This window comes from Colias philodice, chromosome 10, assembly GCF_061535455.1.
Source record: "Colias philodice isolate Cphi_HAF_F1 chromosome 10, ilColPhil1 Martin Lab GWU primary, whole genome shotgun sequence".
Taxonomy (NCBI): Eukaryota; Metazoa; Arthropoda; class Insecta; order Lepidoptera; family Pieridae; genus Colias; species Colias philodice.
In genome coordinates this window covers 11,604,732-11,619,606 of record NC_143095.1, presented here as the reverse complement: position 1 = coordinate 11,619,606, position 14,875 = coordinate 11,604,732, and the positions used below count along the sequence as shown (strand labels likewise).

At 33.6% G+C, this 14,875-nt stretch overlaps 1 protein-coding gene across 3 annotated transcripts in view; it reads right to left on the bottom strand.

The window, feature by feature from the left end:
• Positions 1-14,875, bottom strand: part of Moe (moesin) — a 40,770-nt gene that overhangs the window by 23,941 nt on the left and 1,954 nt on the right. For 2 of the 3 annotated variants that reach the window (XM_089700299.1, XM_089700301.1), the window contains exon 1: positions 9,783-9,956. The exons of the other annotated variant lie outside the window; for it this stretch is intronic. In XM_089700299.1, the coding sequence (XP_089556425.1) occupies positions 9,783-9,803 (21 nt within the window). In that variant the 5' untranslated portion in view covers positions 9,804-9,956. Of the gene's footprint in view, positions 1-9,782; positions 9,957-14,875 lie in introns of those variants that run through there. 3 annotated transcript variants of the gene reach the window in all.

Genomic DNA, 14,875 nt, shown 5'->3' with positions numbered 1-14,875 from the left:
TGTCATCGTTTACAATTATATTGTGTTTTGATGTTACTAGTGCATTCGCTTTTCGTACTATATGATCAAATACATCAATTTCTGTTAGGACATCTCACCATCTCTTTATATAATATTCTGGAGTCACAATGTTTGTTACCACACACCGCCTAATGTGTGTAGGTAATGTGGGTAGATCTGAGAATCGGCCAACATCTATTTTTCATACCCCTAAGTGATAAGAGTAAGGCAGAACAAAGTTTGCCGGAACAGCTAGTCTTAGTCTAAAATTTGCTCGTTTAATCTCCCGACTGTATAAACTTAAGAAATATCAGAGAATCAACAATAGCGCCCAGCTACAATCGATACATTATCTTATCAAGTATTTGGTAATTGCTTGCGCGCATTTCTAGACGTATAATGTAATCGTTCACCTTGGTACACGCCGCTGATAAGCGCCAGTACATTTCATAGCAATGGATCTGAAACTATGTTCTGCTGAAAGCGAACTCTACTACTAAATAAAGATAAATTCGATGTAAGATATTCATAGACAGTTGAATCTATCAAAATTATTAGCAGTTTAGTTTTGATAAAAACAATATTTTATTATTGCTTAATAATAAAATATTATAAAAACAATATTTTATTATTAAGCAGTAATTCCGAATTTGGTCATAAATTCCAATCTAATTGCCTCATCACGATAGCGTTCAAATCAAAATAAAATTCTAACATAAATCGATCTAAACTTGGCCATATATTTTATGTATAAATAATTGAGTATCGTCCTAAACATTCGTTTAGCTATTTATATGATCATAAATTCACTCACAATAGTTTAGATATATGATCTGTGGGCTGGCAACAATGCATCAGTCCATTCATCGAATACATTTCGAGGTCGACTCAGCCTTGATTCCTCTTGTTATTTTCTGCATAACTCAGTACCCGCATCTACTTATCATGTAGATTGAGTTCTTGCCGTTTGTTAACATCCATTTGGAAATTATTTTTCTAATTAGACTATATTACGAATATTATACTACATATATAATACAGAATCAATCTGTATTTACGACTGTGACTACTGAGTAGTGACTGATAAGGCTTAATTTTGCTGTACCACTTTGTAAAAACTTTCGATATATTGAATTAAGAATTAAAGAAGAATATTCAACAATATTTTTACGTCTTTCAACATTGCTATTATGAGTATCAGTCGAAAGAGATAAATTGTTCACTACACTATTAGAAAAGAATAAAGAATTTGTAACACTACAGATACAGTCGATAATATCATTGCATTTGTTTAGATAAGAGATAAATGAGGACACTGACATGACAATGTTTCATAATAGGATGGAACAAACATGTGAAAGAAAACAGATAAGTTATTGGAAAGATGGAACATCAAACGCACTTGTAAAATAATTGAGAACAAAACCCATTAAAGGTACTTTATAAAAATATACTTATTCATTTATTATACAAAATTCTTTAAGGTCTTAAATGTAATACAGCCATACAATAACTAAAATCAATCAATAATTGTCATAAATCCAATCTCAGATGAGAGAGACATTCGACGAGACATTCTGTCTGTCTGTTACTCAATCACGCCTAAACTACTGAACCAATTTTCATGAAATTTGGTATGGAGATATTTTGATACCCGAGAAAGGACATAGGCTATTTTTTATCCCGGGTAAATGACGCAATCCCGGAAATCCTCTGGGAACGAGAACTATGCGGGTTTTTCTTTGACTGCGCGGGCGAAGCCACGGGCGGAAACCTAGTACAAAATATGTTTTCAATGGAAGGTTTTCAAGAAAATAAAATTGACGTCAACAGTTCCAACAAAGGACACAGGTGACAGTCTGATATATTATTGAATGAAAAACATCATACTTCACTGCCATCAAAAAAGGCAGCGCTCATAACATCGTCAATGAAAACAATATTTACACTGCCTCATAATCCAGGAGAATTAAGACTCACACTTTCGGCAATCCATTAATTAGATTTACAGGCGATACAATAATACAGACTACAAATCATATTCAACAGAAGAAACTATACGACGTCACGTTACACCGTACACGCGATGATTCAGTAGTTGGAATCGAGAACGCCTCGAGATAACGCCAATCTAGCGTTATCGGTGTAAACGGCGGATGTTTATGCAAGCCCAGCAATTTGCCTTTACATGCTGAATGTTTAACAGCAATTGTTCCACGAGTACATAGTGACCGGGTCGAGGTGGCGCAATTTATTCGTGATTCCCATCAACATTACCTTACCGATTTGACATTAGGGTGCAAGGTTGATGATGACATCTTCTAGTGAAAATGAAAGTTGATTTTACTCGTAAATATAAGTATGAGAGTTGGTTGTTTGTAAAATTAAATTTGTTTTAAGCAAAATGTAAACGTTAAAAATAGAATGATAAATACTTTGTCATTTTAATGTGATAAAACGTATAAAATATATGCTCAATATGAAGTAATGAAAAAGCAGAGATGATTAAGCAAGGAAAATTACAGACCTAAGGATGTACGTACAAGAGGAAATATTAAACGTTATTTATAATAATTTGACTTTTACATAACTCACGAGTCGTGTCAAGGGATTTTGTGGAGGTCAAGAATGTTCAGAATGTACCAGAAAAAGAACTTTAATGTGACGTTATTGAAATATCGAAGACCTTGCTGAAAACAGCAGAGGCGGAAGGAAAACGAAAAAGCGATCGACACAGACATCGAGGTCTGCATCAATCGATTTTCGAATTCTAGTGAAAGACCTTGGTACTTGTATATCCTACTTTTACATGAACATTGCAGAGGTTATAAATAGCAGTATAACTAGAAGCAAACACACATGTTTGAGTGCATCTCAGCCTCGGCAAACATTAAAGATACGATGACATCACCGTGCTTGCTTTATGGTGATAAGATCCTATATTTGTAACGCGTTTTGCTATAACGCGCCTGAATTATGGGTGTTACAATATTGGAAGTACTAGTTGAAACACTTGCGATATATTTGAGAATAATAAGTACGTGTATGGAGTTAAATTTAATTTTTTCCTATGTGCTGCACTATCCAAAGTTGATAACATAGTTCGATAATTTTTTTTCATAAAACCTATTAGCTCACTGGTCGGTTGACAAATTGTCAAAGATAAGGACTTAGGCCCTCAACAAGCCCTTCACGTTTTAATTGTAGGATTACATTTATTTTTATTAAATGAGGCATTATATACGGTTGTAATTAACCTTCATCGCTATACCATAACCACAATATAATAAGGCATTGCGCAGTTATCAACTAGTCTTATTATAGTGTTTAATAACAAGGAAACAAGTAAAAGCTGAGAATACGAACACAATGCTATTGGTTATCAAAAAAATGGCGACATGAGCAAATACAGATGACGTAATATTTTAGTTACAGCACGTATTTAGCGGAAAATACCTTGGCAACCGTTTGATATGTGGAAAATCTGAAAATGTTATTTATTCAATCGCAATTATGGTACTATGTATCGTATTGAATGTGTCAGTAATCAGTATAGGCATGTGTACAATTTTATTAAGAATGTTAATTGATTTTTAGTTGATGCTTTTAAGATGACATGATTCTGATCTCTATCGATATAATTTTGTTGGAATTCTACTACATTGACTCTAATCTATCGAATACAAACGATTATCAGAATATCGCGAAATCTTCAGATAAGCAATCGAACCATCACCATTAAGGACTCTTACATAATACTGCCACGATTCGGCACAATATTATCAACAATAAACTGGCGACCCTGAATACTGTGTGGCGATTCTCCACGGCCATTGTGTGGACCACAAGCAATGACTCTTGTATCGGAAACGAGACGGTATTGGTACTTTTATTGACTTTATTATTGCCCTGTTAGCCTAATAGAGTTAATAGTGAGCAAGTCTTGGATGTTATGATCTTCAGGTTCTATGTTATAATCTATGGCATGAAATCTGTGATACGCGGCGGAATCAGGAAGATTGTGCATGTACTTTTTGGCTATATGTATTTGAATTTATATTTAGCTTAAATTGGTATAAGTACCACGTTCATGCAAATATTTCTTTCATTACCATTATGTCTTTTGAAAGTTGCAAATGTAAATAAAGTTGAAAACACTTAATTAAATACACTTAATTTATAGCGTATACATTTAATAACTAAACTTAAGAAAACCGTTGTGATTTTATACATCTAATTACTTTACATTATTGAAATAAATGGTAGATAATACATTTTCCTGTCTATAAATGAATCATTAGTTTATTAATTAAACAATCAAACAACTATTTACTTTAAACGTGTCCTACAGAAACAAAGAAAATACCATTTATTATTCTCTCAACAATATTATTTATTATACATGATTTTATATGTATGTATGTTATTAAAACTTACTTCACAAAAAACCACGGAAATAAATACAACAAAAATCATTATAAGGGGTGGGATTCAAAATGCCGGGACAGGTGCAAAAAGAGGCAGATGGTGACGCCACGTGGTTACCGTGTATCGGGAACAAGGGTAAAAGGTGCATGCACATTAACTTATTGCATTAGAAATAAAAGCCGAAGGAAGTCAAAAATGTACAGGAGTATAAATGCTATGGTTTTATAGGAATTGAATGGATGCGCACAGCGCAACTCTATAGATGGGGATGTTTATTTTGATTTGATCAGTATTTCGAGTTAAAACGTTTTATGAATGTCATTACAGATATCAATACAATTTTAACTGAACCAGATTTTTAGCAGCATAAAACTTTAATGTAATACAATTTTTTTTTTATGCCATAGGATAGCAAACGAGCAGACGCGTCGCCTGGTGTTAAGCGATACACGCCGTCCATAAGCATCCACTCCACTAGGAAGTGGATGTGTTGCTGTCCTCAAAGGGATTTGGAAGGAGTTAGGTAGAAGGGGCGAGGATGGGAGGGAATGAGGATAGGGAAGGAGAGGATGGGTAGGGGATGGGAAGGGATGTGGGCCTCCGGACCCCCTTAGGATATTAGGAATTTGATATCATCCGCTCCAGTTGCAATTATGGAACATTTCAATTGAAAGCTTTGATAAAAACTTTAACTCTTTTATATAATGCCGTCTCCATTCCCATGATGTGTATGAAATTACGGGCCGTTTATAATATGTAATTCTCTGACAATTCACAGGTGAGAACTGCTGCCTTACATCATCCTCTACAAAAACTAACATGACGTAAATATACCTACGTTAGTCTTTCGTATTTTTTATTACCGCCGTTCATGTATTGAACATAAAATTTACTTAAATACCCAATATATTATATTTATTGAATAATTATAGGTACGTGTATATGAAGGTATATTTTTTGCCTAACTCATAATTTGAATGTGTGATCAATGGTTAATGTTATGCATAAATTTTGAACTTGTCATTGAATAGGTAAATAGGTACTAACGAAATTATTTGTCTTTTTATTTTTATTTTATTTTATTTTATTTTGGTACAGTAACAGATTGCAGAACAATTCCTTATATCTAGCTCTTATCTAATAATACATATAAATTCTACAACCCAATAAATACCGTACACAGCTTTGAACCAAAAAACAAAAACCGTTTACATTATGACCATGTTTTTGTTCCTAATCCATATCTATACCAAGCTATAGCCAGGAACAAACATAAACCGAGAAAAAAAAAATTCTAACAGAGAGAAAAAAAAAAGCTACTATTTAAAATACAAAAAAAAATAAAATACAATACGTTGTTACAGCAATTTGTGAACATTACTTCTAAAAACATCCAAACTACCCAAGAATAAGTCACAATCCGGATCTAAATTATTATACAGGCGGCACATTCTGTGTACAGGATTGTTATGCGAAACATTGTTTTTGGTAGGTGGTATGCTGAATAGACGTGGGGTGCGTGAAGGGCGGGTAGGAGCTCTAAAGTTAAGGCTAGCCAAAAGCTCGTTCCCTAATAACCCATTGGCTATTTTATGCAGATTGCACAAATCAGTCAGGGTCCTACGGCTTTCTAAATTCATTAGGTGGAATTTACGCAAACGCTGATCATATTCAGGTATTTTACGCCGTAAACCTAATTTACCACATAATGTACGTAAGAAACGCCTCTGCACAGCTTCAATGCGGTCTTTGTGATTATTGTATATTGGAAGCCACACCGATGAACAATATTCCAATATACTTCTTACTAGGGTTAAATATAATATTATCCACGACTTCGGATTTTTGAATGGTGAGGCAGTACGTAAAACAAAGCTCAAACTTTTATTGGCCTTACTGACAATGTAATCGTAGTGCGGTCTAAATGATAGTGAAGAATCGAACATCACACCTAAGTCTCTAACGACCTTGACTCGTTCCAGTGTTACATGACTAATGTTATAATTAAAAATGATCGGCCTTTTACTTTTAGTAAAACACATTACTTGGCATTTTTTAACATTGAGGGTCATACGATTGGTATTGCACCATTCACTGACGACATCTAAATCCCTTTGTAAGGTCTGACAGTCACTATAATCTTGTATTCTGTGGAAAATTTTGACGTCATCCGCGTACGCAAGAGTATTACATGAGATTAATTCAAGAAGATCGTTAATATATATCAAGAATAGCAGTGGCCCCAAATTGGAACCCTGCGGTACACCGGAAGGGGATAAGAATGGAACAGAGTCATAGCCATACAATGCAACCAATTGTGATCTATTAGCTAAATATGAACTCATCCACCTATACAGACTACCATGTATGCCAAGATGATTGAGTTTTGAAAGAAGGATAGTGTGATTTACAGTATCAAATGCTTTGGAAAAGTCTGTATAAACCGAATCCACCTGTAATTTACTATCAAATGATTCTGTCAGATAATTAGTATAAATGAGTAAGTTTGAATTTGTTGAGCGACCAGCTACAAACCCATGTTGTTTGTCGTTTAATCTATGTTTGATATGACTATACATATGTTCGTATATAATGCTTTCAAATACTTTAGCAAAGCAGTTCAAAATACTAATTGGTCGATAATTTTCGACATTTCTCTTATCACCGGATTTGAAAATTGGTGTCACTTTGGCTAGCTTCCATAAAGACGGAAATGTTCCTTCGATTAAAGACTTGTTAAATAACAGAGTTAACGGTTTAACGAGAGATGAGGAACATAAACGTATAAAGACTGGTGGTATGCCATCGGGCCCAGTGCTCTTGGTTAAGTCGATTTTCTTTAGATAAGATAATACTACGCTCTCAGATATGTGTATGTTGTTTAGTGTGTAGTTTGATGAAGCAAATTTGGGAATGTAGGCAACTTTGCAATTTTGCTTATAAACCGAAGAAAAGTATGTAGCGAACAAATTGGCTATATCATGTCCTGTGTCAGCAACTTGATTTTTGTAGTACATACTGCGAGGAATGTCGTTTGTAATTTTCTTGTTTTTTGTATATCGCCAGAAAGACTTCAAATCTTTAGTGAGACTGGATTCGATATTACCAATATAATAACCTTAATAGCGGAAACCCACTATTGGACGACGACGTATCGAAATTTAACAAAACAACAAATGCCAGCAAAATTCCCAAATTCATACAACAGAAATAATAATAGAATCCACTGCACGTCACAACTATCATCAAGAAACCATTCTTACAAATATTATAATTAACAAAAAAATCTGCATACAAAAAATATAAAAGTTACAATATTATGCTGTAGCTATATAAATGTAAAAGTACGAAATGAATAAAGAAATGCCTCAGAAATTTACCAACGAAATAAATTTTATTCAATTATGATGATGCCCGAGATCTTAAGATCAGATAGAGGAAGCATTTCTAAAGTGCGGATGAAAATATTCTGCTTTGCCAAAGGACCTATTGAAAAATTATCAGTTAGGTGTCCTATCGACAGTGGAGTTTAGTCGGTAGGACCCTGCACTCAGCAGGGTGAGTCCGACATAACCCAGGGCTCTTCCCGCGAGTGCCCTGGGTATGCCTAAATGCATTCTCCACTATAAAAAAAAAGGTATGATTCCAATAATTGTAATGTATATCTCGTAACACCAATAGAAACTAGGACAGTAAAGAAAATTACAAATCCATGTTATTATATTCAGGTCGTATTCCATGTAGTTTATTTTTAATACGATAAAAGATTAGCTAAGTATAGTTTATTTCATAAGTTCGCATATACATGCATGTATTTTATTGGGACACAGATAAAAATATAGATGATTAATGAGTCTCCTTTTTTTGTTTGTTTTGGTAAGTATTAAGATAATATTTAAATTTAAACTACAATTTACTATAGAACTAGGAAATCTAAGTTCACTCAAAAAACATAATAACGAATAAATTACCAAAAAAAATATTTATATTTCAACATACTGAGAACCATCAAAATTCTCACTAAACCTTCGCATAGATTCTCACATTATCTCATTATTATAATAGAAAGCAAAAAATAAGGAAGTGGAGACTGATTTATTATAATCACATGTGACCATGATAAGAGGTATGACACACACAGTATTTAGAGGAAAATAAGCACATCCCTGTGGTATTTCTCAGAAGGCTGCTATGTATTGATGCGAAGTAAATAAATCATTCGCGATCCATACTGCATCAAACATAACCATTGTAAGACCTAGAACATGTATCTCACATGACGATAAATACTATACATTACATCAAGGTACCAGAAAAATAATCATGTAACATAACGACACTAATAATAATATATAATTAGTGAGGTTGTATTCTGATCTCTGTAACCTTTGAACAAATAAGGAACATCCTTGGGATTGACGAGCGGTAAGAAATAATTAATAATTCAGAAGTAACAGAAGTTTTTGTAGCCAGGTACCTACGTCTACACCGAGACGACTTTTTTTAATAAGGATTAACCTGAATTGTGCCAGGCTTCGAAGCGATAGTGAGGCTAAATATAGAAACGCGGGCTACTGTCCACATCGTCGTCGTCCATAATTATTTTCCATATCAACGTAGATTATTTTATTTCATCATAATTACGATCCGATTAGATAAGATTAATTTATTTTCCTAAACGTTCGTCGAAAGCGTGTGCGTACGCATACATGAATTATATGAATATGATAATGATAAAAGGCGTTTTCGCCTCGCGAATTGCTCCTCAATCCGGTAACTAAATATAACCGAAGAAATCGAAAGCGAGGGAACATTGGCGAAACAGGAAACCTTCTGTCCCTTTTTTGTGACCGCAGTAGACAGGGACAGGGTATAAGACGGTTAAAACCGTTTGTGGCCAACAAAATAAATAATAAAAGCTGAGCGTCTTGGATGAGGCTCAAAGGCTGCTCGATGACATCATCGCGACTTATGTATTGTGTCTACATGTAACACGCTCGTCAATTCACTTGACGACCACTATTTATTGTTGCTACGTGAAACTGAAAATCGTGAGCTGTAAAATCGATAAGACGTGGCAATGAAATTAAATATTTACGCCCAACGTTACAATTCAAAAGAATCCAATTATATTTTGGATAAAGCCTGTATGAAATTCTATATCAGTTCTCTATCAGTTTTTATTAAGTTCAGTCCAAACCCTGACAATTTGTATACCTTTACAGAGCTCAAGTAGTAATTAATTTGTTATCAATGTTCAGTGAATTATCATAAAATCATAATCATAAAAATCATTACCGGTCAAAGTACATAAACCAGCCTATTGACATTGAATGAGTTATATAACAATCTACCTGTTTTCCGCCCGCTACCATTTTGCCGGCTTTCGGGTTACACTTGTTAATGTCACGGCCACAATCACTTGTATAAATATTGGGGGCTACTTAAAATATGTAAATTATTTTCGGGGGTGAGTTAGCACTGGCCGCGTCTGCCGATCGCGGCGGTAGAGTTAAAACTGATCCGACGGCTTTTGCGGGGATGCGCCGGCGTTCCGCCCTGAGGACGAAGCCTGCACACCTTACTGAATTAGCGACTGCAGTCACCGCTCAGTGTACATTGAAGTCGCGGTACTGAACGAATTAACTGTGATTGAACCGCGCGTTCAATGAATTCGTCACGTTACGTTCAAACTGTCTAACCGCCGCAGACGGCCACCTACATGTTTTTCCTATAATGAGTCGATCCTAAATTGAATAGTGATGGCATCGATCCAATGTGTCATGGCTAAAAGTTATGCTAAACGTTGCAAGGGTATTTATTTATTTCCTTTGTGGCTTTAGGTTTATAAAGTGATCAAAACACACTCACTTGTACAATAGTGATTGAATGAAAAGGATTATTCTCGACACAACTTATAGGTGTTCTGCACCGTTAAGTGTGGTCTAGACAGCTTTTTGTTTTCTTATAAGGACTTGAATCCTTGTGCCTTTTCTAGTGACTGATCGTTCAATTCCAGACAAACGGTCGAGCATTGGCATCTAGTATATATTTAAACCTGTTTTTATCCCTAATGGGTCCCAGAATAGAGTTTATAGATTTAATTCAGGTTTTAATGTTTTGTTCGTCTATTTTTTTAACTGTAATGTCGAATGGTTTCCATTACGTTCTTAAACTACACCTATTCCTAAAGAATACAAGTCAATAAATTGCTTTAACCATTTAGAAGATTTTAATAACTTTTACATAATGGATTTTTTAAATATATTACATACTCCATATCAAAATATTTCCAATACTGCCAAATATAGATTCAAATACAAGTTCCATAAAACGAAAAAACATTACGACTTATTTGACCTTAATGTAATTCTCGCCTTGTTGAGCTATCTCTAGGAAATGCTATTAAAAGTTTAAGCTCATGTTACAAATAATAGGAACTTGACAGCATCGTTTTTTTTAACTTTCATAAAAAATTGTATGGATGATCAGGAAAAAGATGAATTATTGAGCTAGTGTATTTTTATTTTATTGTTACTCTGTGGCTAATTTAATTTAAAGAAACAACATTTATTTCGCATAGATACCAAATTAGGAGGTGCTATTTTATGGATATTTGCTTCAAAGAATATTATTATTTATTACTAGCTTTCCGCCCTCGGCTTCGCCCGCGTTTTCAAAGAAAAACCCGTTCCCGTAGGATTTCCGGGATAAAACCTATCCTATGTCCTTTCTCGGGTATCAAATTATCTCTATACCAAATTTCATGCAAATTGGTTCAGTAGTTAAGGCGTGATTGAGTAACAGACAGACAGACAGAGTTACTTTCGCATTTATAATATTAGTATGGATAGTATGGATTGTCCTCGCGGAAATTTTTGGTTTTGCTTTCAACAACAAAAGCGAAAAATTTTGCAGTTAAAATTAGGCCAAAATTTTTCATTGATCTAAATAATAATAAAATATTATGAGCCGTCACTATATTTACATGCGATATGCAAATTTTCACTTGCTTAAAGCCAACCAGAAATTTGTTAAGTACCTATATGTTATATTTTTTGAAATGATCTACCGCAATGCGTAAGCACTATTTTGTACTCACATACCTAATTAAAACAAATAAAATAAATTTTAATTGAAGAGTTCGTACTTTTACTATCTTTTTAAATGCCTACAATTTAAAATAAACCCTCTAAGGGTCCTCTAGTTCTCTCGTAGACCATGTCAAATCACATGACAAAGCGATCACGCATCACAAACTACAAGCAAACCCCGGCGCGTCCACTTGCAAATGAATACATAAATAAAACAACCATGTAACGTCGTCCACTGTCCACTAAGCTGATAACGTGTGCCCCACTTTCGCGTTTCCTTCCTTCACGAGCCACTTTAAGGCATTTCACTGGCAATTTTATAAATTATTCTAGTTTCTTTAAACGCTTCGTAATTATGTGAATGCAGCAAAATTAGGCATTTAGCGATATCACTAGAGGTCCGCCCCGGCTTCGCCCGTGGTACATATTTCGCAATAAAAGGTAGCCTATGTCCTTTCTCGGGTATCAAAATATCTCCATACCAAATTTCATGCAAATTGGTTCAGTAGTTTAGGCGTGATTGAGTAACAGACAGACAGACAGAGTTACTTTCGCATTTATAATATTAGTATGAATTTGACATGGAAAAAATAATTGAATTGTAATATTTATGTCCCTTACAGCAACAAACCCTTCTGCTATCACGAAATGGCACATTTATTATTCAACTCTAATTTCAAGCTATTATTGTTTCTCTTATCGATCAAATTCGAATGTTTTATATTTATAGCATTGAAGCGAAAGCATTTTTATTGTTTTTATAACTATATTGAACAGCTAGTTGGCTAAAATGTCAAGTTTATCGTTTCTAACTTAATCATGTAATTCGTCCTTTACAAAAAAGGCTCAATTTTCACTGATTTTATTTAGTATTACATGTCTATAACATGCTGTAATATAAAAGAGAGCTTAATTAACCTAACGAGATGTTGAAATTAGTGATAATTATTGATTAATCAATTGAAAACTATCTTTCATTAACATGGTTTCACAAAAAATAGATCCACCAGCACAAATCTTCTACTTTATCTCGAATGTCTTGTAGAGGCTGTTGAAGCGCATACTTGTGTTGACGTCATATACACAGACTTCTGCAAGGCATTCGATAAAGTTGATCACAATATATTGATCCAAAAGTTACACAACATTGGTATTGGCGGTAGTCTGTTGGGATGGTTTTCGAGTTATCTTTTGGGTCGCTATTCTAGAGTAGTGGTAAACGGTTTTACCTCTGAGCCCTTTTCAACTAAATCCGGAGTTCCACAAGGGTCGCACTTAGGTCCCATTTTATTTAATATATTCATAAATGACCTCCCACTTAACTTAAAGCACTCAAAAATATTTTTATTTGCAGATGACCTTAAAATTCTGAGAACAATTAAATCAACCACTGATAGTACTCTTCTCCAAAAGGACATAAATTCTTTGGCAGAATGGTGTAAAATCAATAAAATGAAACTTAACTCAGAAAAATGTTACCATATACGATTTAGCAGACATAGAAGTAGAGGTATTATTGCACCCAGTTATCAGATTAATAATCATATCTTAGCAACAGTAGACAAAATAAAAGACTTAGGTGTTTATTTCGATGCAAAACTTAGTTTTCACGCTCACTTCAACCATATAATTAATAGCGGTTTCAAATTGTTAGGTTTTTTACTGAGAACTTGTAAAAATTTTAGGAACCCTCTCACAAAAATTACCCTCTTTAATGCCCTTGTTAGAAGCAAATTAGAATATTGCAGCGTAATATGGAATCCAAAATACAATATTCATATTAACAATATTGAACGCATTCAAAAAAGATTTTTGTGGCATCTTGCGTATAGTTGCAACGTAGCCAAAAAAATTCCTAGTTACTCAGAACGTCTTGATTATTTTAAAATACGAACACTTTATCAGAGGAGGAAGGTTTTGGATCAGGTCTTTTTACATAAATTGGTGAATGGTTCAATCGATTGTGTGTCATTGGTATCTCAGCTTAATTTTAAAGTTCCAGTCAGATTGCCTAGACATTCTAATAATATGCCGTTCCACACAAAATTCCACAAAAGTAATCTAGGCCATTATTCAGGCATTTCTCGCCTTACCAAAGAATATAATAATATAGTTTCTGGCAATAACAAGACTATTGACATTTTCTCAAACACTGTACATAAATTTAAAAAGGAATTGCTCTCGATTGAACCTTTACCAAAACCCAGTTGATCAAATGTAGTTTTATTTTAACATTAATTGATTATTTTGCCGTCAAAATTGGATTTATGTATTATGTATATGTATACTTTTTACCTAATCTGCAGCTAGCTGCAGACTGTGTGTCTTTGATTTAATGTTATATTAATTGTTAGTGGTGGTTGCCTATAATTGTGACAGCACTATGTCTACGATTGTTATTACTTTAATGCTTTTATCTATGTATCAGTGTATGTCATGTTGGTGATCCTTAATGAAATAAATAAATAAATAAATTAATTAGCAGTAATTTTGCATAAATATCATGTTTCCATGAATGTCTTAATACACACATACATTACCTAATCTTTCGAAAAAAAAAAAAACTATAGAAAGTGAAAAGTATTAAAGAGTGAAAAACTGTGAAATAACTTCTTTAAGTAAATATAATCCTGTTGTTCAAATAAATATAGTTTTAAATTAATATTCATTCTATAAATTAGATGAATTTCACAACATTCAGACATTCCAATTAATTAAGACTTTCCGAAGTTAGGGTGGGAATGGGATACAGAAACTCACAAACATACATATGACTATGATATATACACTCCTGAATTGAGAATTTGGATAAAAATAAGGTTATTGATATGAGGATGGGCAAATGTTCAGAGAGTTTAAATTAGGCTATTATATGTACATATACAAAGTCAAAAGAATCTATGTCTTTAGCGACAAACAGTGTATAATTTTTTGAATATAATTTACAAGTTTAGCAATATTGTGAAACTGATAAAACAGAAAAATTGTGAGGTATCCATACACCAGGGTTTTATTTACAAGAAAAACAAAACTCGAGCAAAGATCTAATCTATTAAAGGATAGCATTTCAGGGGTATACAGAGGAATTTCAAACGAAAACAGACCAATTTAACTAACCAAGTGATTTTCACTTGAACCACCTATTGCTTTATTTATATATGCTAATATCTGAAAAAATAAGATAAATGAAAATGAGTATACACATATATTATCTTAATATTTCTAAATATATGGAGTGGAACTTTGTACTTTCTTTTCCCATAGTAAAATGTGCGTGTACTTGTGTTTGTCAAAAAACTAATAGAAAGAAATTGGAAATATACTTTTTCTAAATTATTAAATTGTAATGTAAA